This window comes from Pristiophorus japonicus, chromosome 32 (assembly GCF_044704955.1).
Source record: "Pristiophorus japonicus isolate sPriJap1 chromosome 32, sPriJap1.hap1, whole genome shotgun sequence".
In the NCBI taxonomy this organism is placed as follows: domain Eukaryota; kingdom Metazoa; phylum Chordata; class Chondrichthyes; family Pristiophoridae; genus Pristiophorus; species Pristiophorus japonicus.
Window position 1 is genome coordinate 1,521,734 of NC_092008.1, and position 21,830 is coordinate 1,543,563.

The following is a 21,830-nucleotide window of genomic DNA, read 5'->3' on the forward strand; positions in this document are numbered from 1 at the left end:
CCCCGCACTGTCGGAGGGGCAGTACTGAGGGAGCCCCGCACTGTCGGAGGGGCAGTACTGAGGGAGCCCCGCACTGTCGGAGGAGCAGTACTGAGGGAGCCCCGCACTGTCGGAGGAGCAGTACTGAGGGAGTGCCGCACTGTCGGAGGGGCGGTACTGAGGGAGCCCCGCACTGTCGGAGGGGCAGTACTGAGGGAGCCCCGCACTGTCGGAGGGGCAGTACTGAGGGAGCCCCGCACTGTCGGAGGAGCAGTACTGAGGGAGCCCCGCACTGTCGGAGGGGCAGTACTGAGGGAGCCCCGCACTGTCGGAGGGGCAGTACTGAGGGAGCCCCGCACTGTCGGAGGAGCAGTACTGAGGGAGCCCCGCACTGTCGGAGGGGCAGTACTGAGGGAGTCCCGCACTGTCGGAGGGGCAGTACTGAGGGAGTGCCGCACTGTCGGAGGGGCAGTACTGAGGGAGTCCCGCACTGTCGGAGGAGCAGTACTGAGGGAGTGCCGCACTGTCGGAGGGGCAGTACTGAGGGAGTGCCGTACTGTCGGAGGGGCAGTACTGAGGGAGTCCCGCACTGTCGGAGGAGCAGTACTGAGGGAGTGCCGCACTGTCGGAGGGGCAGTACTGAGGGAGCCCCGCACTGTCGGAGGAGCAGTACTGAGGGAGTGCCGCACTGTCGGAGGGGCGGTACTGAGGGAGTGCCGCACTGTCGGAGGGGCGGTACTGAGGGAGTGCCGCACTGTCGGAGGGGCGGTACTGAGGGAGCCCCGCACTGTCGGAGGGGCGGTACTGAGGGAGCGCCGCACTGTCGGAGGGGCGGTACTGAGGGAGCCCCGCACTGTCGGAGAGGCGGTACTGAGGGAGCGCCGCACTGTCGGAGGGGCGGTGCTGAGGGAGTGCCGCACTGTCGGAGGGGCGGTACTGAGGGAGTGCCGCACTGTCGGAGGGGCGGTGCTGAGGGAGCGCCGCACTGTCGGAGGGGCAGTACTGAGGGAGTGTCGGAGGGGCGGTACTGAGGGAGCCCCGCACTGTCGGAGGGGCGGTGCTGAGGGAGCGCCGCACTGTCGGAGGGGCGGTACTGAGGGAGCCCCGCACTGTCGGAGAGGCAGTACTGAGGGAGTGCCGCACTGTCAGAGGGGCGGTACTGAGGGAGCCCCGCACTGTCGGAGAGGCGGTACTGAGGGAGCCCCGCACTGTCGGAGAGGCGGTACTGAGGGAGCCCCGCACTGTCGGAGAGGCGGTACTGAGGGAGCCCCGCACTGTCGGAGGGGCGGTACTGAGGGAGCCCCGCACTGTCGGAGAGGCAGTACTGAGGGAGCGCCAAACTGTGGGATTGTTGTTGATACCAGAAGTGAGAGGTTAGAACATATCAGGAAAGAATGAACAGGCTGGGTCTCTTTTCTCAAAGACTGAGGGGTGACCTGATAGAGTGCTTTAAATTTACGGAAGCTTTTGATAGAGTAGACACAGAGAGAGTGTTCCCACTTGTGGGGGAGACCAGAACTAGGGGCCACCTATATAAGGCAGTCACTAATAAACCCAATGGGGAATTCAGGAGAAACTTCTTTACCCAGAGAGGGGTGAGAATGTGGAACTCGCTGCCACAGGGAGGGGTCGAGGCGAATAGTGTCGATGCTTACAGCACAGAAGGAGACCATTCGGCCCATCGTGTCCATGTCGGCCGACAAAGAGCTATCCAGCCTATCCCACTTTCCAGCTCTTGGCCCCTCACACCTCAATAAGGTCTCCCCTCAGCCTCCTCTGCTCCAAAGAAAACAACCCCGGCCGATCCGATCTTTCCTCGTAGCTAACGTTCCCCGTTCCTGGCAACATCCTGGTAAATCTCCTCTGCACCCTCTCCAATGCAACATCCTGGTAAATCTCCTCTGTACCCTCTCTAGTGCAACATCTTGGTAAATCTCCCCTGTACCCTCTCCAGTGCAACATCCTGGTAAATCTCCTCTGTACCCTCTCTAGTGCAACATCCTGGTAAATCTCCTCTGCACCCTCTCCAGTGCAACATCCTGGTAAATCTCCTCTGTACCCTCTCTAGTGCAACATCCTGGTAAATCTCCTCTGTACCCTCTCTAGTGCAACATCCTGGTAAATCTCCTCTGCACCCTCTCTAGTGCAACATCCTGGTAAATCTCCTCTGTACCCTCTCCAGTGCAACATCCTGGTAAATCTCCTCTGTACCCTCTCCAGTGCAACATCCTGGTAAATCTCCTCTGTACCCTCTCCAGTGCAACATCCTGGTAAATCTCCTCTGTACCCTCTCTAGTGCAACATCCTGGTAAATCTCCTCTGTACCCTCTCCAGTGCAACATCCTGGTAAATCTCCTCTGTACCCTCTCCAGTGCAACATCCTGGTAAATCTCCTCTGTACCCTCTCTAGTGCAACATCCTGGTAAATCTCCTCTGTACCCTCTCTAGTGCAACATCCTGGTAAATCTCCTCTGTACCCTCTCTAGTGCAACATCCTGGTAAATCTCCTCTGTACCCTCTCCAGTGCAACATCCTGGTAAATCTCCTCTGTACCCTCTCTAGTGCAACGTCCTGGTAAATCTCCTCTGTACCCTCTCTAGTGCAACATCCTGGTAAACCTCCTCTGTACCCTCTCCAGTGCAACATCCTGGTAAATCTCCTCTGTACCCTCTCTAGTGCAACATCCTGGTAAACCTCCTCTGTACCCTCTCTAGTGCAACATCCTGGTAAATCTCCTCTGTACCCTCTCCAGTGCAACATCCTGGTAAATCTCCTCTGTACCCTCTCCAGTTCAACATCCTGGTAAATCTCCTCTGTACCCTCTCTAGTGCAACATCCTGGTAAACCTCCTCTGTACCCTCTCTAGTGCAACGTCCTGGTAAATCTCCTCTGTACCCTCTCTAGTGCAACATCCTGGTAAATCTCCTCTGTACCCTCTCTAGTGCAACATCCTGGTAAATCTCCTCTGTACCCTCTCCAGTGCAACATCCTGGTAAATCTCCTCTGTACCCTCTCCAGTGCAATCCCATCCTTCCTGTAATGTGGTGACCAGAACTGCACGCAGTACTCCAGCTGTGGCCTAAAGCTGTGGGCGGCTGGAAAGACACACAAGGAAGAAAGGAATAGAAGGAGATGGTGATGGGGTGAGATGAAGAGGGGTGGGAGGGGGCTGGAGGAGAGTAGGAGAGTAAGGAAGTCCTGCTACAGTTATACCGGGCGTTGGTGAGACCACACCTGGAGTACTGCGTGCAGTTTTGGCCTCCTTATCTAAGGAAGGATATACTTGCCTTGGAGACAGTACATCGGAGGTTCACTCGATTGATTCCTGGGATGAGAGGTTTGTCTTATGAGGAGAGATTGAGCAGACTGAGCCGATATTCTCTGGAGTTTAGAAGAATGAGAGGTGATCTCATTGAAACACAAGATTCTGAGGGGGATTGACAGGGTAGATGCAGGGAGGGTGTTTCCCCCCCGGGCTGGGGAGTCTAGAACCAGGGGGTCTCACAGTCTCAGGATAAGGGCTCGGCCATTGAGGACTGAGATGAGGAGGAATTTCTTCACTCGGAGGGGGGGTGAATCTTTGGAATTCTCGGCCCCAGAGGGCAGTGGAGGCTCCGTCGTTGAGTACACTCAAGGCCGGGATCGGTAGACTTTTGCACACGAGGGATCGGGCGGGAAAGTGGGATTGGGGTCGTTGATCCGCCGTGGTCTTGTTGCATGGCGGAGCAGGCTCGAGGGGCCGAATGGCCGGCTCCTGCTATTGATTCTTATGTTCTTGTGGCACGGAGCAGTTGGGCCAAGTGGCCTGTTTCCGTACCATAGCTGCCGTGTGGTTAAGGAACTTCGACACGAGACTCGCGCGCGAACAGACGCCCGCCTCGCTTACCAATGATCCCAAAAATGTCGCGGATGTTGGGCACGAGGATGACGAGCAGGTTGACGCAGATGAGCAGGGTGAAGGCGATGGCGATGTGCCGCAGCCAATGAAAGGCTTTGCCGGGAAACAGGAGCTGTTGGATGGCCCGCCGGATCTGCAGGAGGAGGCGGCAAAGCATCGTCAAAATCAGAGACATTCCCGGCGCGGGAGGAGGCCATTCCGGCCCCATCGTGTCCGCCTCGCGCCGGCCGACCAAGAGCCATCCCGGCCGAATCCCACTTTCCCGCTCCGGGGCCGTTGCCCTGTGGGTCACGGCGCTTCGAGCGCACGTCCAAATGTGGTGAGGGTTTCTGCCTCGACCCCCCCTTTCCGCCCCAGACCCCCACCGCCCTCTGGGTGAAGACATTTCCCCTCAAATCCCCTCCCCAATTACTTTCAACCTCTGCCCCCTGGTTGTTGACCCCCCCCCCCCCCCCCCCCCGCCAAGGGAAACAGGTCGATCTCAATCGAACTCAATCGAGCTGGAGCGCCGGAGCCCTGCGACGTCGCGGGCGGAGGCGCGGCGAATGAGGGTACGGGGCCCAGAAGAGGCGAGGGTCCCGACTCCGCCCCCTTGCCTCAGTTCATCCGCTGCTGAAACCCTCATATCCCTGCCATTGCTGCCTCTAGACGTGACCATTGCAATTGACTCCCGGCCGGCCTCCCACGTTCTACCCAGCCGAGGGCCCAGGGGCAGCACGGGGCCCTGCCCACACTGTGCGATATATAATAACCAGAGTATTATACAATTTAAGCATAACCTCCCTGCTCTTGTATTCCATGCCTCAGCCAATAAAGGCAAGTATCCAGTATGCCTTCTTAACCACCTTATCCACCTGGCCTGCTACTGTGGACAAGCACTCCAAGGTCCCTCTGTTCATCTGCACTTCCAAGTGGCCTACCGCTTAATGTGTATACCCTTTCCTTATTAGCCCTCCCAAAGTGCATCACCTCACACTTCTCTGAATTAAACTCCATTTGCCACTGCTCTGCCCACCTGACCAGTAGATTGCTATTCCCTAAAACTAAATCCAAGACCGCCCCCTCTCGTGTTGGGCTTGTTCCATACTGACCAAAAAGATTCTCTTGAATGCCTTTCAAGAATTCCGCACCCTCTACACCCTTCACACTATATTTGTCCCAATTAACATTTGGATCGTTAAAATCCCCTACGATTACTGCCGTATGGTTTTTGGGCTTCACAGAAATTTGCCCACATGGTTGCTTCTCGGTCTCCCTCCCACTGTTTGGGGGGTCATAAGAACATAAGAATTAGGAACAGGAGTTGGCCATCTAGCCCCTCGAGCCTGCTCCGCCATTCAACAAGATCACGGCTGATCTGGCCGTGGACTCAGCTCCACTTACCCGCCCGCTCCCCGTAACCCTTCATTCCCTTATTGGTTAAAAATCTATCTATCTGTGACTTGAATACATTCAATGAGCTAGCCTCAACTGCTTCCTTGGGCAGAGAATTCCACAGATTCACAACCCTCTGGGAGAAGAAATTCCTTCTCAACTCGGTTTTAAATTGGCTCCCCTGTATTTTGAGGCTGTGCCCCCTAGTTCTAGTCTCCCCGACCAGTGGAAACAACCTCTCCGCCTCTATCTTGTCTATCCCTTTCATTATTTTAAATGTTTCTATAAGATCACCCCTCATCCTTCTGAACTCCCAACGAGTAAAGACCCAGTCTACTCAATCTATCATCATAAGGTAACCCCCTCATCTCCGGAATCAGCCGAGTGATCACCTCTGTGCCCGCGGTAAAGGGCAGGCGCAGTGCACGGCGGGAAAACGGTCCCCGGAGAGCGCTCCGCCCTCGGGGTAAGGGCAACTTTCTAAAATGGCGGCCCCCCTCCCGCGGAGAGCCGGCGGCCATTTCGCGGCAGTCGGGGAGGCCTTGATTGGGAGGGGCGAGTTTGGCGCCCGCCTCCCTCCCCCCCACCGATGCCTTTTCTCGAAACCGGCCCGCAGAGACAACACCCCCTGCCCCCACCGCCGCGACGACGACTCACCGGGAAGAGGACGACAGGCACCGTGAGGGTAACAGCCACCAGCACGGCCAGGCGCACGCACAGGAGCAGCGTGTCCAGCGGGTTGACTCTGTTGAACGTGTGCAGCAACTCCGTCTCCACATTCCCTACGAGGACCAAAACCCACACCGTTCAATTCGCCGACAGCTTGCGTCTTTTAGCGTGGCAAAAACGCCCGCAAGGCGCATCACGGGAGCGCCGCGTGGCAAAAGTAAATCGGACACCGAGCGCGCACACAAGGAGAAATTCGGGCAGGTGACCAAAAGTTTGGTCAAAGAGGTGCATAAGAAACAGGAGCAGGAGCCGGCCATTCGGCCCCTCGAGCCTGCTCCGCCATTCAATAAGATCGCGGCTGATCCGATCCTGGACTCAGCTCCACTTCCCCGCCCGCTCCCCATAACCCTTCATGGAAAATAGGAGCAGGAGTCGGCCATTCGGCCCCTCGAGCCTGCTCCGCCATTCAATAAGATCGCGGCTGATCCGATCCTGGACTCAGCTCCACTTCCCCGCCCGCTCCCCATAACCCTTCATGGAAAATAGGAGCAGGAGTCGGCCATTCGGCCCCTCGAGCCTGCTCCGCCATTCAATAAGATCACGGCTGATCCAATCCTGGACTCAGCTCCACTTCCCCGCCCGCTCCCCATAACCCTTCATGGAAAATAGGAGCAGGAGTCGGCCATTCGGCCCCTCGAGCCTACACCATTCAATATGATCATGGCTGATCCTCTATCCCAACACCATATTCCCGCTTTCTCCCCATACCCCTTGATGCCTTTTGTGTCTAGAAATCTATCTATCTCCCTCTTAAATATATTGAGTGACTTGGCCTCCACAGCCTTCTGTGGTAGAGAATTCCACAGGTTCACCTCCCTCGGAGTGAAAACATTTCTCCTCATCTCCGTCCTAAATTTCCTACCCCGTATCCTGAGACTGTGTGACCCCTTCACTCCCTTATCGCCCAAGAATCTGTCTATCTCCACCTTAAATATATTCAATGACCCAGCCCCCGCAGCTCTCTGGGGCAGAGAATTCCACAGATTCACCAGAAGAAATTCCTCCGTCTTAAATGGGCGGCCCCTTATTCTGAGACTATGCCCCTAGTTCTAGATTCCCCCACAGGGGGGAAACATCCTCTCTGCATCTACCCTGTCCAGCCCCCTCAGAATCTGATACGTTTCGATAAGATCACCTCTCATTCTTCTAAACTCCAATGAGTACAGGCCCAACCTGCTCAACCTTTCCTCATAAGACAAACCCCTCATCTCAGGAATTGACCGAGTGAACCTTCTCTGAACTGCCTCCAATGCAAGTATATCCTTCCTTAAATAAGGAGACCAAAACTGTACGCAGTACTTTAAGTGTGGTGTCATCAACGGCCTGTACAGTTGTAGCAGGACTTCCCTGCTTTTTACTCCATCCCCCTTGGAATAAAGGCTAACATTCCTCCAGCCTGTTCTGCCATTCAATATGAGATACGGTAGCATAGTGGTTACTGTAATATCTCTACGACATCACAAACACAAACTTTATAAGATGGCTCCAATACATCATGTGATCTATATTGTATTTCCATCAGCAACTGCAGTATCAGAGTAGTCCACTCGGCGGGGTAGTAGTTCACTTGGTGGAGCTATATTACACTTCTCCCTCCTTAATGAAGAAGTAATTCTAACATAGAAAATAGGTACAGGAGCAGGCCATTCGGCCCTTCGAGCCTGCACCACCATTCAATATGATCATGGCTGATCATTCCCTCAGTACCCCATTCCTGCTTTCTCTCCATACCCCTTGATCCCTTTAGCCCTAAGGGCCACATCTAACTCCCTTTTGAATATATCTAACGAACTGGCCTCAACAACTCTCTGTGGTAGAGAATTCCACAGGTTCACAATTCTCTGAGTGAAGAAGTTTCTCCTCATCTCGGTCCCAAATGGCTTACCCCTTATCCTTAGACTGTGACCCCTGGTTCTGGACTTCCCCAACATCGGGAACATTCTTCCTGCATCTAACCTGTCCAGTCCCATCAGAATGTTATATGTTTCTATGAGAGCCCCTCTCATTCTTCTAAATTCCAGTGAATATAAGCCCAGTCAATCCAGTCTTTCTTCATATGTCGGTCCTGCCATCCCGGGAATCAGTCTGGTGAACCTTCGCTGCACTCCCTCAATAGCAAGAACGTCCTTCCTCAGATTAGGAGACCAAAACTGAACACAATATTCAAGGTGTGACTTCACCAAGGCCCTGTACAACTGCAGTAAGACCTCCCTGCTCCTATACTCAAATCCCCTCGCTATGAAGGCCAACAAGCCATTTGCCTTCTTCACCGCCTGCTGTACCTGCATGCCAACTTTCAATGACTGATGTACCATGACACCCAGGTCTCGTTGCACCTCCCCTTTTCCTAATCTGTACCATTCAGATAATATTCTGCCTTCCTGTTTTTACCACCAAAGGGGATAACCTCACATTTATCCACATTATACTGCATCTGCCATGTATAGTTCAAATCCCACCAAGGCAGGCAGCTGGGGAATTTAAATTCAGTCATTTACATAAATGTGGAATTTGGGTAAAAAGACAGCGTCAGTTATGGTGACCATCAAAGTGTTAGATTTTGGTAAAGACCCATCGGGTTCACTAATGTCCTCTTGCGAAGGAAATCTGCCGCCCTTACCCGGTCTGGGCCGATATGTGACTCCAGACCCACAGCAATGTGGGTGACTCTTAACTGCCCCTCTGACAGGGCCCAGGAAGCCATTGTAAAAAAAACCCTACGACAAAGTTGCTGTGGGAGCACCTTCACCACACGGACTGCAGCGGTTCAAGGCGGCGGCTCACCACCATCCTCTCAAGGGGCAATTATGGATGGGCAATAAATGCCGGCCTTGCCAGCGATTCCCACATCCCAAGAAGGAATTTTTTAAAAATCAGATCGCAGCTGATCTAAATCCTAACTCCATCTGCCCGCCTTGGCTCCATAATCCCATTTTACCCTCACACAACCAAATATCAATCTCCGATTTAAAATGATTCGGAAGAACACAAGAATTAGGAGTGGGCCACGCGGCCCCTCGAGTCTGCTCCGCCATTCAATAAGATCTTGGCTGACCTTCGACCTCAACTCCACCTTCCCGCCCGATCTCCATATCCCGCGACTCCCCTGGATTCCAAAAATCTATTGATCTCAGCCTTGAATATATTCAACGACTGAGCCTCCACAGCCCTCTGGGGCAGAGAATTCCAAAGATTCACCACCCTCTGAGTGAAGAAATTCCTCCTCATCTCAGTCCTAAATGGCCGAGCCCTTATCCTGAGACTGTGACCCCTGGTTCTACTACGGAGACCAGAACTGTGCACAGTGCTCCAAGTGTGGTCTAACCCAGGTATATGGAGACCAGAACTGTGCACGGTGCTCCCAGTGTGGTCTAACCCAGGTATATGGAGACCAGAACTGTGCACGGTGCTCCAAGTGTGGTCTAACCCAGGTATATGGAGACCAGAACTGTGCACAGTGCTCCCAGTGTGGTCTAACCCAGGTATATGGTGACCAGAACTGTGCACAGTGCTCCCAGTGTGGTCTAATCCAGGTATATGGAGACCAGAACTGTGCACGGTGCTCCCAGTGTGGTCTAACCCAGGTATATGGAGACCAGAACTGTGCACAGTGCTCCCAGTGTGGTCTAACCCAGGTATATGGAGAGTAAAACTGTGCACAGTGCTCCCAGTGTGGTCTAATCCAGGTATATGGAGAGTAGAACTGTGCACAGTGCTCCCAGTGTGGTCTAACCCAGGTATATGGAGACCAGAACTGTGCACAGTGCTCCCAGTGTGGTCTAACCCAGGTATATGGAGACCAGAACTGTGCACAGTGCTCCCAGTGTGGTCTAACCCAGGTATATGGAGACCAGAACTATGCACAGTGCTCCCAGTGTGGTCTAATCCAGGTATATGGAGAGTAGAACTGTGCACAGTGCTCCCAGTGTGGTCTAATCCAGGTATATGGAGAGTAGAACTGTGCACGGTGCTCCAAGTGTGGTCTAACCCGGGTATATGGAGACCAGAACTGTGCACAGTGCTCCAAGTGTGGTCTAACCCAGGTATATGGAGAACTGTGCACGGTGCTCTCTGTTTTTCAATTCTATCCCTCTAGAGCTGAACCCTCAGTGCTTGGTTTAAAAACGAATCCTCACTCACCATAAAAGGTCAGGTATCCAAACACAGCGGTGATTAAATACATTGTAAACATGCCCGCGATCGAGATGTTTGCAACTCTCTGCATCCTCTTCTTCGTTGGGCTGAAACACAAAAAGAATTTCTCGGAATAAAATTTGTGGTCCAAATCCTCCAACAGTTCACCGCTAATCAAAGGGGGTCAGGAAAAAGAAAGACAGAAAGAAAAAGAGACAGTGAGACAGAGAGACAGAGACAGAGAGAAACAGAGAGAGAGAGAGAGAGACACAGAGAGAGGGAGACAGAGAGAGAGGGAGACAGAGAGAGAGAGAAACAGAGAGAGAGAGAGACAGACAGAGAGAGAGAGAGAAACAGAGAGAGAGAAAGAGAGACAGAGAGAGAGAGACAGACAGAGAGAGAGACAGACAGACAGAGAGAGAGAGAAACAGAGAGAGAAACAGAGAGAGAGAGAGAAAGAGAAACAGAGAGAGAAAGAGAGAGAGACAGACAGAGAGAGAGAGAGACAGAGAGAGAGAGAAACAGAGAGAAAGAGAGAGAGACAGGGAGAGAGAGAGAGAGAAAGAGATAGAGAGAGAGGGAAACAAGAGAGAGACAGAGAGAAAGAAAGAGAGAAAGAAAGAGAGACAGAAAGAAAGACAGAAAGAAAGACTTGCATTTATATAGCACCTTTCACGACCACTGGGCGTCTCAAAGCGCTTTATAGCCAATGAAGTACTTTTGAAATGTGAAGAATGCAGTCACTGTTGTAAGGTGGGAAAGGCCAATTTGCGCACAGCAAGCTCCCACACACAGTGATGTGATAATGACCCGGATCGTCTGTTTTAGTGATGTTGGTCGAGGGATAAATATTGGCCCCAGGACACCGGGGAGAACTCCCCCTGCTCTTCTTCCAATAGTGGCCGTGGGATCATGTAACCAATGTATCCACTATCTCTACAAACACCTCTTTCAAACCCTAGGATGTAGGCCATCATCTCCAGGGGATTTATCAGCTTTCCGTTCCATTAATTTATCCAGTTCTATTTTTTTTACGAATACTAATTTCTTTCAGTTCCTCATTCTCACTAGACCCTTCGCACTCCATGATTTCCAGGAGGTTTTTTGTGTCTTCATCCGTGAAGACAGACACAAAGTATTTTTTTAATTTCTCTGCCATTTCCTTGTTCCTCATATCAGATAACATCTTGACACCGAGCCAAGTAAGGGACAGGTGTGGTCAGAGAGATAGGTTTTCAGTAAAGTCATAAAGGAGGAGACAGGGGCGGAGAGGTTTAGGGAGGGAGTTCCAGAGCTTGGGGCCCAGGCAGCTGAAGGCACGGCCACCGATGGTGGAGCGATGGGAATCGGGGGATGCTCAAGAGACCAGAATTGGAGGACGCAGAAATCTCGGGGGAAGTTACAGAGATAGGGAGGGGTGTAGGGGCTGGAGGAGGTTACAGAGATAGGGAGGGGTGTAGGGGCTGGAGGAGGTTACAGAGATAGGGAGGGGTGTAGGGGCTGGAGGAGGTTACAGAGATAGGGAGGGGTGTAGGGGCTGGAGGAGGTTACAGAGATAGGGAGGGGTGTAGGGGCTGGAGGAGGTTACAGAGATAGGGAGGGTGTAGGGGCTGGAGGAGGTTACAGAGATAGGGAGGGGTGTAGGGGCTGGAGGGGGTTACAGAGATAGGGAGGGGTGTAGGGGCTGGAGGAGGTTACAGAGATAGGGAGGGGTGTAGGGGCTGGAGGAGGTTACAGAGATAGGGAGGGTGTAGGGGCTGGAGGAGGTTACAGAGATAGGGAGGGGTGTAGGGGCTGGAGGGGGTTACAGAGATAGGGAGGGGTGTAGGGGCTGGAGGAGGTTACAGGAATAGGGAGGGGTGTAGGGTCTGGAGGAGGTTACAGGGATAGGGAGGGGCGAGGCCATGGAGGGGATTTGAGCAGGAGGGTGAGAATATTAAAATCGAAGCATTGCTGGACCGGGAGCCAATGTAGGTCAGCGAGCGCAGCGGGTGATGGGTGAGCGGGACTGGGTGCGAGTTAGGACATGGGGCAGCAAGCGCAGGGGGTGATGAGTGAGTGGGACTCGGTGCGAGTTAGGACACGGGGCAGTGAGCACAGGGGGTGATGGGTGAGTGGGACTCGGTGCGAGTTAGGACACGGGGCAGCGAGCACAGGGGGTGATGGGTGAGTGGGACTCGGTGCGAGTTAGGACACGGGGTCAGCGAGCACAGGGGGTGATGGGTGAGCGGGACTCGGTGCGAGTTAGGACACGGGGCAGTGAGCACAGGGGGTGATGGGTGAGTGGGACTCGGTGCGAGTTAGGATTGGCTACATGGATAAGGCACTGGAGGGCATCATGGAAGAAGATGACTTGCATTTACATAGCGCCTTTCTACGATCAAGGATGTCTCAAAGCACTTTACAGCCAAAGAAAGACTTTTCGGAGTGCAGTCACTGTTGTTTAGCAGAAATAATAGAAAAGCAAATTACAATTTAAATGGAGAAAGATTGCAAAGTGCTGCAGTACAGCGGGACCTGGGGGTTACTTGTGAATGAAACACAAAAGGGATAGTATGCAGGTACAGCAAGTGATCAGGAAGGCCAATAGTATCTTGGCCTTTAATGCAAAGGGGATGGAGTATAAAAGCAGGGAAGTCCTGCTACAGTTATACAGGGTATTGGTGAGGCCACAACTGGAGTACTGCGTGCAGTTTTGGTCTCTGTATTTAAGGAGGAATATACTTGCATTGGAGGCAGTTCACTCGGTTGATTCCGGGGATGAGGGGGTTGTCTTATGAGGAAAGGTTGAGCAGGTTGGGCCTCTACTCATTGGAGTTTAGAAGAATGAGAGGTGATCTTATTGAAACGTATCAGATTCTGAGGGGGCTGGACAGGGTGGATGCAGAGAGGATGTTTCCCCTCGTGGGGGAATCTAGAACTAGGGGGCACATAGTCTCAGAATAAGGGGCCGCCCATTTAGGACGGAGATGAGGAGGAATTTCTTCTGGTGAATCTGTGGAATTCTCTGCCTCAGAGAGCTGTGGGGGCTGGGTCACTGAATATATTTAAGGTGGAGATAGACAGATTTTTGAGCGATAAGGGAGTGAAGGGGCGGGCGGGGAAGTGGAGCTGAGTCCATGATCGGATCAGCCATGATGGTATTAAATGGCGAAGCAGGCTCGAGGGGCCGAATGGCCGACTCCTGCTCCTATTTCTGATGTTCTTACGATAAGGTGAGGGGCTGAGATGAAGCGGGGTGAGAGGAGGCCTGTGTGGAGCATAAACACGGAGCAGTTCGGCCCGAGTGGTCCGTTTCTGTGCTGGACATTCCGTGAAAAGTCAGTGTCTAACCCAATCCAGAATCCAGGCCAGTTATTTGTTTAACTTTCACCTCCTTTCAGCCTCCCTTGGTCAACCTTACCTCCTGAGCTCTGTGTAGATGGGGAGAACTTCTGGATGACATACAAACGCAAACGCCAGAATGGGGATGGTGTAAGCGGTCTGTTTAAAAAAAATTAAATGTCAAAATTAAATTCTAGAAAAGGTACAAGGTACGGCACGGGGTTAGATACAGAGTAAAGCTCCCTCTACACTGTCCCATCAAACACTCCCAGGGCAGGTACAGGGGGTTAGATACAGAGTAAAGCTCCCTCTACACTGTCCCATCAAACACTCCCAGGGCAGGTACAGGGGGTTAGATACAGAGTAAAGCTCCCTCTACACTGTCCCATCAAACACTCCCAGGGCAGGTACAGGGAGTTAGATACAGAGTAAAGCTCCCTCTGCACTGTCCCATCAAACACTCCCAGGGCAGGTACAGGGCGTTAGATACAGAGTAAAGCTCCCTCTACACTGTCCTATCAAACACTCCCAGGGCAGGTACAGGGGGTTAGATACAGAGTAAAGCTCCCTCTACACTGTCCCATCAAACACTCCCAGGGCAGGTACAGCACGGGGTTAGATACAGAGTAAAGCTCCCTCTGCACTGTCCCATCAAACACTCCCAGGGCAGGTACAGGGGGTTAGATACAGAGTAAAGCTCCCTCTACACTGTCCCATCAAACACTCCCAGGACAGGTACAGGGGGTTAGATACAGAGTAAAGCTCCCTCTACACTGTCCCATCAAACACTCCCAGGGCAGGTACAGGGAGTTAGATACAGAGTAAAGCTCCCTCTGCACTGTCCCATCAAACACTCCCAGGGCAGGTACAGGGCGTTAGATACAGAGTAAAGCTCCCTCTACACTGTCCTATCAAACACTCCCAGGGCAGGTACAGGGGGTTAGATACAGAGTAAAGCTCCCTCTACACTGTCCCATCAAACACTCCCAGGGCAGGTACAGGGGGTTAGATACAGAGTAGAGCTCCCTCTACACTGTCCCATCAAACACTCCCAGGGCAGGTACAGGGGGTTAGATACAGAGTAAAGCTCCCTCTGCACTGTCCCATCAAACACTCCCAGGGCAGGTACAGGGGGTTAGATACAGAGTAAAGCTCCCTCTACACTGTCCCATCAAACACTCCCAGGACAGGTACAGGGGGTTAGATACAGAGTAAAGCTCCCTCTACACTGTCCCATCAAACACTCCCAGGGCAGGTACACGGGGTTAGATACAGAGTAAAGCTCTCTCTACACTGTCCCATCAAACACTCCCAGGGCAGGTACAGGGGGTTAGATACAGAGTAAAGCTCCCTCTGCACTGTCCCATCAAACACTCCCAGGGCAGGGACAGCACGTGGATAGACACCTACCTGAGGGTTGACAGTGAAGAGTTTGGCTGTACATTCCTCCTCGATAGTGTGGTTTTTGCCATTGGAGGAAAACGTGTGGTCGTTGTGGTGTGACTCATTTCCGTAAATAGGCAGTGGACAAGGTATCTGAAACCGCTTGTAGATGAGCTGCAGAAAGACATAAAGGAATGACTTGCATTTCCACGGTACTTTTCACCACCCCAGGAAGTCCCAAAGCGCATCCCAAGCACTTTAGGAGTGCGCTCACTGTTGTAATGTGGGAAACGCCAACTTGCGCACAGCAAGCTCCCACACACAGCGATGTGATCACGAGGGTCAAAGGGTAAATATTGCTCCCAGGGACACCAGGGACAAACACTGCTCTTCCAGTAACGGCCGTGAAATCGTTTATGTCCCACCCGAGAGGGCAGACGGGGCCTCAGTTTAACGTCTCATCCTGAAACACGGCCCCTCCGACAGTGCGGCACTCCCTCAGTACCGCCCCTCCGACAGTGCGGCGCTCCCTCAGTACCGCCCCTCCGACAGTGCGGCGCTCCCTCAGTACCGCCCCTCCGACAGTGCGGCGCTCCCTCAGTACCGCCCCTCCGACAGTGCGGCACTCCCTCAGTACCGCCCCTCCGACAGTGCGGGGCTCCCTCAGTACCGCCCCTCCGACAGTGCGGGGCTCCCTCAGTACCGCCCCTCCGACAGTGCGGCACTCCCTCAGTACCGCCCCTCCGACAGTGCGGCGCTCCCTCAGTACCGCCCCTCCGACAGTGCGGGGCTCCCTCAGTACCGCCCCTCCGACAGTGCGGCACTCCCTCAGTACCGCCCCTCCGACAGTGCGGCACTCCCTCAGCACCGCCCCTCCGACAGTGCAGTGCGGTGCTCCCTCAGTACTGCCCCTCCGACAGTGCGGCACTCCCTCAGCACCACCCCTCCGACAGTGCGGCGCTCCCTCAGTACTGCCCCTCCGACAGTGCGGCGCTCCCTCAGTACCGCCCCTCCGACAGTGCGGCGCTCCCTCAGTACCGCCCCTCCGACAGTGCGGCACTCCCTCAGTACTGACCCTCTGACAGCGCAGTGTGGCGCTCCCTCAGTACCGCCCCTCCGACAGTGCGGGGCTCCCTCAGTACCGCCCCTCCGACAGTGCGGCGCTCCCTCAGCACCGCCCCTCCGACAGTGCGGCGCTCCCTCAGCACTGCCCCTCCGGCAGCGCAAATTAGGCAAACGGCCTTTAAGGGGGAGCTAGAGAAGGAGAAAGATTGCGTGGGTGGGCCGAGACGAAGAGGGGGGGTGGGACGAGGAGGTTAAATAGCGGCACGGACCGAACTGTGCAGCCCGTGGAAGTCCATCCGTCACTGGACCCGCACGAGACACCGTCTGCTCTCCCGTCTGTACCCCACGGGGAGGGGCGGGAATTGAACCGGAACTGCCAACAACACAGGTCTGGTCTTGCAGGATGCTGGCTGCTGTCCCACACGAGAGGCGTACCAGAGATGGTTTGCATACAACGCAGGAAGCACCGACGCCTCAAGGTGCTAACTCACCGCAATCAGGAAGAAGACCATGCAGGTCAGCGAGAACCCGCTGGTGTATCCCAGGTAACCTAGCGAGAGAGAGAGACAGAGGGAACACAGAGTCAGACACTTCCATCGCCGCATCAATCACAGAGTTACAGCCCCTCGAGCCTGTTACATTAGGGACAGGAGGAGGCCGTTCAGCCCCTCGAGCCTGTTACATTAGGAACAGGAGGAGGCCGTTCAGCCCCTCGAGCCTGTTACATTAGGGACAGGAGGAGGCCGTTCAGCCCCTCGAGCCTGTTACATTAGGGACAGGAGGCCGTTCAGCCCCTCGAGCCTGTTACATTAGGGACAGGAGGAGGCCGTTCAGCCCCTCGAGCCTGTTACATTAGGGACAGGAGGAGGCCGTTCAGCCCCTCGAGCCTGTTACATTAGGGACAGGAGGAGGCCGTTCAGCCCCTCGAGCCTGTTACATTAGGGACAGGAGGAGGTCGTTCAGCCCCTCGAGCCTGTTACATTAGGAACAGGAGGAGGCCTTTCAGCCCCTCGAGTCTGTTACATTAGGAACAGGAGGAGGCCGTTCAGCCCCTCGAGCTTGTTACATTAGGGACAGGAGGAGGCCATTCAGCCCCTCGAGCCTGTTACATTAGGAACAGGAGGAGGCCGTTCAGCCCCTCGAGCCTGTTACATTAGGGACAGGAGGAGGCCGTTCAGCCCCTCGAGCCTGTTACATTAGGAACAGGAGGAGGTCGTTCAGCCCCTCGAGCCTGTTACATTAGGGACAGGAGGAGGTCGTTCAGCCCCTCGAGCCTGTTACATTAGGAACAGGAGGAGGCCTTTCAGCCCCTCGAGTCTGTTACATTAGGAACAGGAGGAGGCCGTTCAGCCCCTCGAGCTTGTTACATTAGGGACAGGAGGAGGCCATTCAGCCCCTCGAGCCTGTTACATTAGGAACAGGAGGAGGCCGTTCAGCCCCTCGAGCCTGTTACATTAGGGACAGGAGGAGGCCGTTCAGCCCCTCGAGCCTGTTACATTAGGGACAGGAGGAGGCCGTTCAGCCCCTCAAGCCTGTTACATTAGGGACAGGAGGAGGTCGTTCAGCCCCTCGAGCCTGTTACATTAGGAACAGGAGGAGGCCTTTCAGCCCCTCGAGTCTGTTACATTAGGAACAGGAGGAGGCCGTTCAGCCCCTCGAGCTTGTTACATTAGGGACAGGAGGAGGCCATTCAGCCCCTCGAGCCTGTTACATTAGGAACAGGAGGAGGCCGTTCAGCCCCTCGAGCCTGTTACATTAGGAACAGGAGGAGGCCGTTCAGCCCCTCGAGCCTGTTACATTAGGGACAGGAGGAGGCCGTTCAGCCCCTCGAGCCTGTTACATTAGGGACAGGAGGAGGCCGTTCAGCCCCTCGAGCCTGTTACATTAGGAACAGGAGGAGGTCGTTCAGTCCCTCGAGCCTGTTACATTAGGGACAGGAGGAGGCCGTTCAGCCCCTCGAGCCTGTTACATTAGGAACAGGAGGAGGCCGTTCAGCCCCTCGAGCCTGTTACATTAGGAACAGGAGGAGACCGTTCAGTCCCTCGAGCCTGTTACATTAGGGACAGGAGGAGACCGTTCAGCCCCTCGAGCCTGTTACATTAGGGACAGGAGGAGGCCGTTCAGCCCCTCGAGCCTGTTACATTAGGGACAGGAGGAGGCCGTTCAGCCCCTCGAGTCTGTTACATTAGGGACAGGAGGAGGCCGTTCGGCCCCTCGAGCCTGTTACATTAGGGACAGGAGGAGGCCGTTCAGCCCCTCGAGCCTGTTACATTAGGGACAGGAGGAGGCCGCTCAGCCCCTCGAGCCTGCTCCACCATTCATGGAAATTTACAGCGCAGAAGGAGGCCATTCCGGTCCATCGTGTCCGTGCCGGCCGACAAAGAGCCACACGGCCCTCGGTCAGCAGCCCTGAAGGTTACATATAAACTTATGAACAATGACAGAAAGGCAAAGGGCACCCAGCCCAACCAGTCCGCCTCACACAACTGCGACACCCCTTACACTGAAACATTCTACACTCCACCCCAACCGGAGCCACGCGATCTCCTGGGAGAGGCAAAAAACCGGATAAAAACCCAGGCCAATTTAGGGAGAAAAAATCTGGGAAAATTCCTCTCTGACCCATCCAGGCGATCGACACTAGACCAGGAGATCACCCTGGCCGTATTCGATTCCCTGCAGTACTTACCATTATATCTGCTCCGTCCAACAAAAGGTTATCCAGTCTAATCCCAATTACCAGCTCTAGGTCTGTAACCCTGCAGGTTACTACACTTTAAGTGCCCATCCAACCATCTCTTAAAAGTGGTGAGGGTTTCTGCATCCACCACTCTTCCAGGCAGCGAGTTCCGGACCCCCACAACCCTCTGTGTAAAGAAGCCCCTCCACCTCTAAACCTTCCACCAACCACCTTAAAACTATGCCCCTTCGTAACAGACCCCTCCGCCAATGGAAATAGACCCTTACTATCCACTATGTCCAGGCCCCTCTAAATTTTATACAGCTCAATGAGGTCTCCTCTCAACGTCCTCTGTTCCAATGAGAACAAACCCAGCCTATCCAATCTGTCCTCATAACTAAGATTCTCCATTCCAGGCAGCATCCTAGTAAATCTCCTCTGCCTCCTCCCTAGTGCAATCACGTCCTTCCTATAATACGGCGACCAGAACTGCACTCAGTACTCCAGCTGTGGCCTAACCAGAGTATTATACAATTTAAGCATAACCTCCCTGCTCTTGTATTCCATGCCTCAGCCAATAAAAGCAAGTATCCAGTATGCCTTCTTAACCACCTTATCCACCTGGCCTGCTACTTTCAGGGATCTGTGGACAAGCACTCCAAGATCCCTTTGTTCATCTGCACTTCTAAGTGGCCTACCGCTTAATGTGTATACCTTTTCCTTATTAGCCCTCCCAAAGTGCATCACCTCACACTTCTCTGAATTAAACTCCATTTGCCACTGCTCTGCCCACCTGACCAGTAGATTGCTATTCCCTAAAACCAAATCCAAGACCGCCCCCTCTCGTGTTGGGCTTGTTCCATACTGACTAAAAAGATTCTCTTGAATGCCTTTCAAGAATTCCGCACCCTCTATACCCTTCACACTATATTTGTTCCAATTAATATTTGGATCGTTAAAATCCCCTACGATTACTGCCGTATGGTTTTTGGACTTCACAGAAATTTGCCCACATAGTTGCTTCTCGGTCTCCCTCCCACTGTTTGGGGGTCATAAGAACATAAGAATTAGGAACAGGAGCAGGCCATCTAGCCCCTCGAGCCTGCTCCGCCATTCAACAAGATCATGGCTGATCTGGCCGTGGACTCAGCTCCACTTACCTGCCCGCTCCCCGTAACCCTTAATTCCCTTATTGGTTAAAAATCTATCTATCTGTGACTTGAATACATTCAATGAGCCAGCCTCAACTGCTTTCTTGGGCAGAGAATTCCACAGATTCACAACCCTCTGGGAGAAGAAATTCCTTCTCAACTCGGTTTTAAATTGGCTCCCCCGTATTTTGAGGCTGTGCCCCCTAGTTCTAGTCTCCCCGACCAGTGGAAACAACCTCTCTGCCTCTATCTTGTCTATCCCTTTCATTATTTTAAATGTTTCCATAAGATCACCCCTCATCCTTCTGAACTCCCAACGAGTAAAGACCCAGTCTACTCAATTACAGGGTCTATAATACACGCCCAGCAGTGTGATCGCCCCTTTTTTATTTTTCAATTCAACCCATATGGCCTCATTTGATGATCCCTCTAACCTACCATCCCTCCTCATCGCTGTAATGGTTTCCTTTTTACCCCTTTCTCTGTCTTGTCTAAAAAGTCCTGCATCCAGGAATATTGAGCTGCCAAACCTGCCCCTCTTTCAGCCATGTCCGTGAAATGGCTTTAATGTCATAATCTCAAGTGTCTCCCTGCGCTCTTAGCTCATCCGCCTTATTCGCTATACTCCTTCCATTAATGTATATACCAGTTAGCACAGAAAGACTTTGATTACGACATACTAACCCTCGTTTCCTCTGTCTTACAGATTCACTTTCTAGATTCCTGCTGTCAGCTTTACTTCCTTCCCTGTTGAATTTGTTCTCAGGTTCCCATCCCCCTGCCAGTTTCAAGCTAGTTTAAACTCTTCCCCAACAGCACTAGCAAAACTCCCCGCGAAGATATTGGTCCCACAGTTTGTACAGGTCCCATCTCCCCCAGAAGCGGTCCCAATGCCTCAGGAATGTAAAGCCCTCCCCTCCGACACCAACTCTCCAGCCACGCGTTCACCCTCTCTATCCTTTTATTCTTGTACTCATTAGCACGTGGCACCGGTAGTAACCCGGAGATTACTATCTTTGAGGTCCTACCCTTTAATTTTCCTCCTAGCCCCCTAAATTCTGCCTGAAGGACCTCATCCCTCTTTCTACCTATGTCATTGGTCCAAATATGGACCACGACCTCCAGCTGTTTACCCTCTCACCCCAGAATGCCCTGCGTTCAATTCGATCATGGCTGATCTGTATCTTAAAGAAAGACTTACATTTATATGGGGCCTTTAACAACCACCGGACGCCTCAAAGCGCTTTATAGTCAATGAAGTTCTTTTGGCGGGCGCTCACTGTTGCAATGTGGGAAACGCCAATTTGCGCACAGCAAGCTCCCACACACACAGCGATGTGATAACGATCAGATAAACGGTTCTGGTTATGCTGATTGATGGATAAACAAGGATGGGAATTTTGAAATCGAGGTGTTGCTTAACCGGGAGCCAATGTAGGTCAGCGAGCACAGGGAGGGTGACGGGTGAGCGGGACTGGGTGTGAGTTAGGACACGGGGTCAGTGAGCACAGGGGGTGATGGGTGAGTGAGACTGGGTGCGAGTTAGGACACGGGGTCAGCGAGCACAGGGGGTGATGGGTGAGCGGGACTGGGTGCGAGTTAGGACACGGGGTCAGTGAGCACAGGGGGCGATGGGTGAGTGGGACTGGGTGCGAGTTAGGACACGGGGTCAGTGAGCACAGGGGGTGACGGGTGAGCGGGACTGGGTGCGAGTTAGGACACGGGGGCAGCCGAGTTTTGGATGACCTCTAGTTGATGTAGGATAGAATGTGGGAGGCCGGCCAGGAGTGTGTTGGAATATTGGAATAGTCACGTATACAGCCCCTCGAGCCTGCTCCTTATTTCCAGCTTTGGTCTGCAGGCCTCCTGTCAGTTGAGTTATGGTCTCCGCCTTTCAATCTCGCGACAACTACAACAACCTGCATTTATATAGCGCCTATAACGTAGTGAAAGGTCCCAAGGCGCTTCACAGGCGTGTTACCAGATGGAAGTTTGACACCGAGCGGCTGAAGTAGAAATTAGGGCAGGTGACCAAAAGCTTGGACAAAGAGGGAGGTTTTAAGGAGCGTCTTGAAGGAGGAGAGAGAGGCGGAGAGGTTTAGGGAGGGAGTTC

At 53.4% G+C, this 21,830-nt stretch overlaps 1 protein-coding gene across 1 annotated transcript in view; it reads right to left on the reverse strand.

Moving 5' to 3' along the window:
* Positions 1-21,830, reverse strand: part of slc38a5b (solute carrier family 38 member 5b) — a 72,307-nt gene that overhangs the window by 26,429 nt on the left and 24,048 nt on the right. Inside the window, exons 8-13 of the mRNA XM_070869202.1 lie at positions 16,378-16,436; positions 14,849-14,995; positions 13,518-13,597; positions 10,121-10,221; positions 5,909-6,033; positions 3,866-4,010 (exon numbers count right to left, since the gene is read on the reverse strand). Of these exons, the coding sequence (XP_070725303.1) occupies positions 3,866-4,010; positions 5,909-6,033; positions 10,121-10,221; positions 13,518-13,597; positions 14,849-14,995; positions 16,378-16,436 (657 nt within the window). The remainder of the gene's footprint in view (positions 1-3,865; positions 4,011-5,908; positions 6,034-10,120; positions 10,222-13,517; positions 13,598-14,848; positions 14,996-16,377; positions 16,437-21,830) is intronic.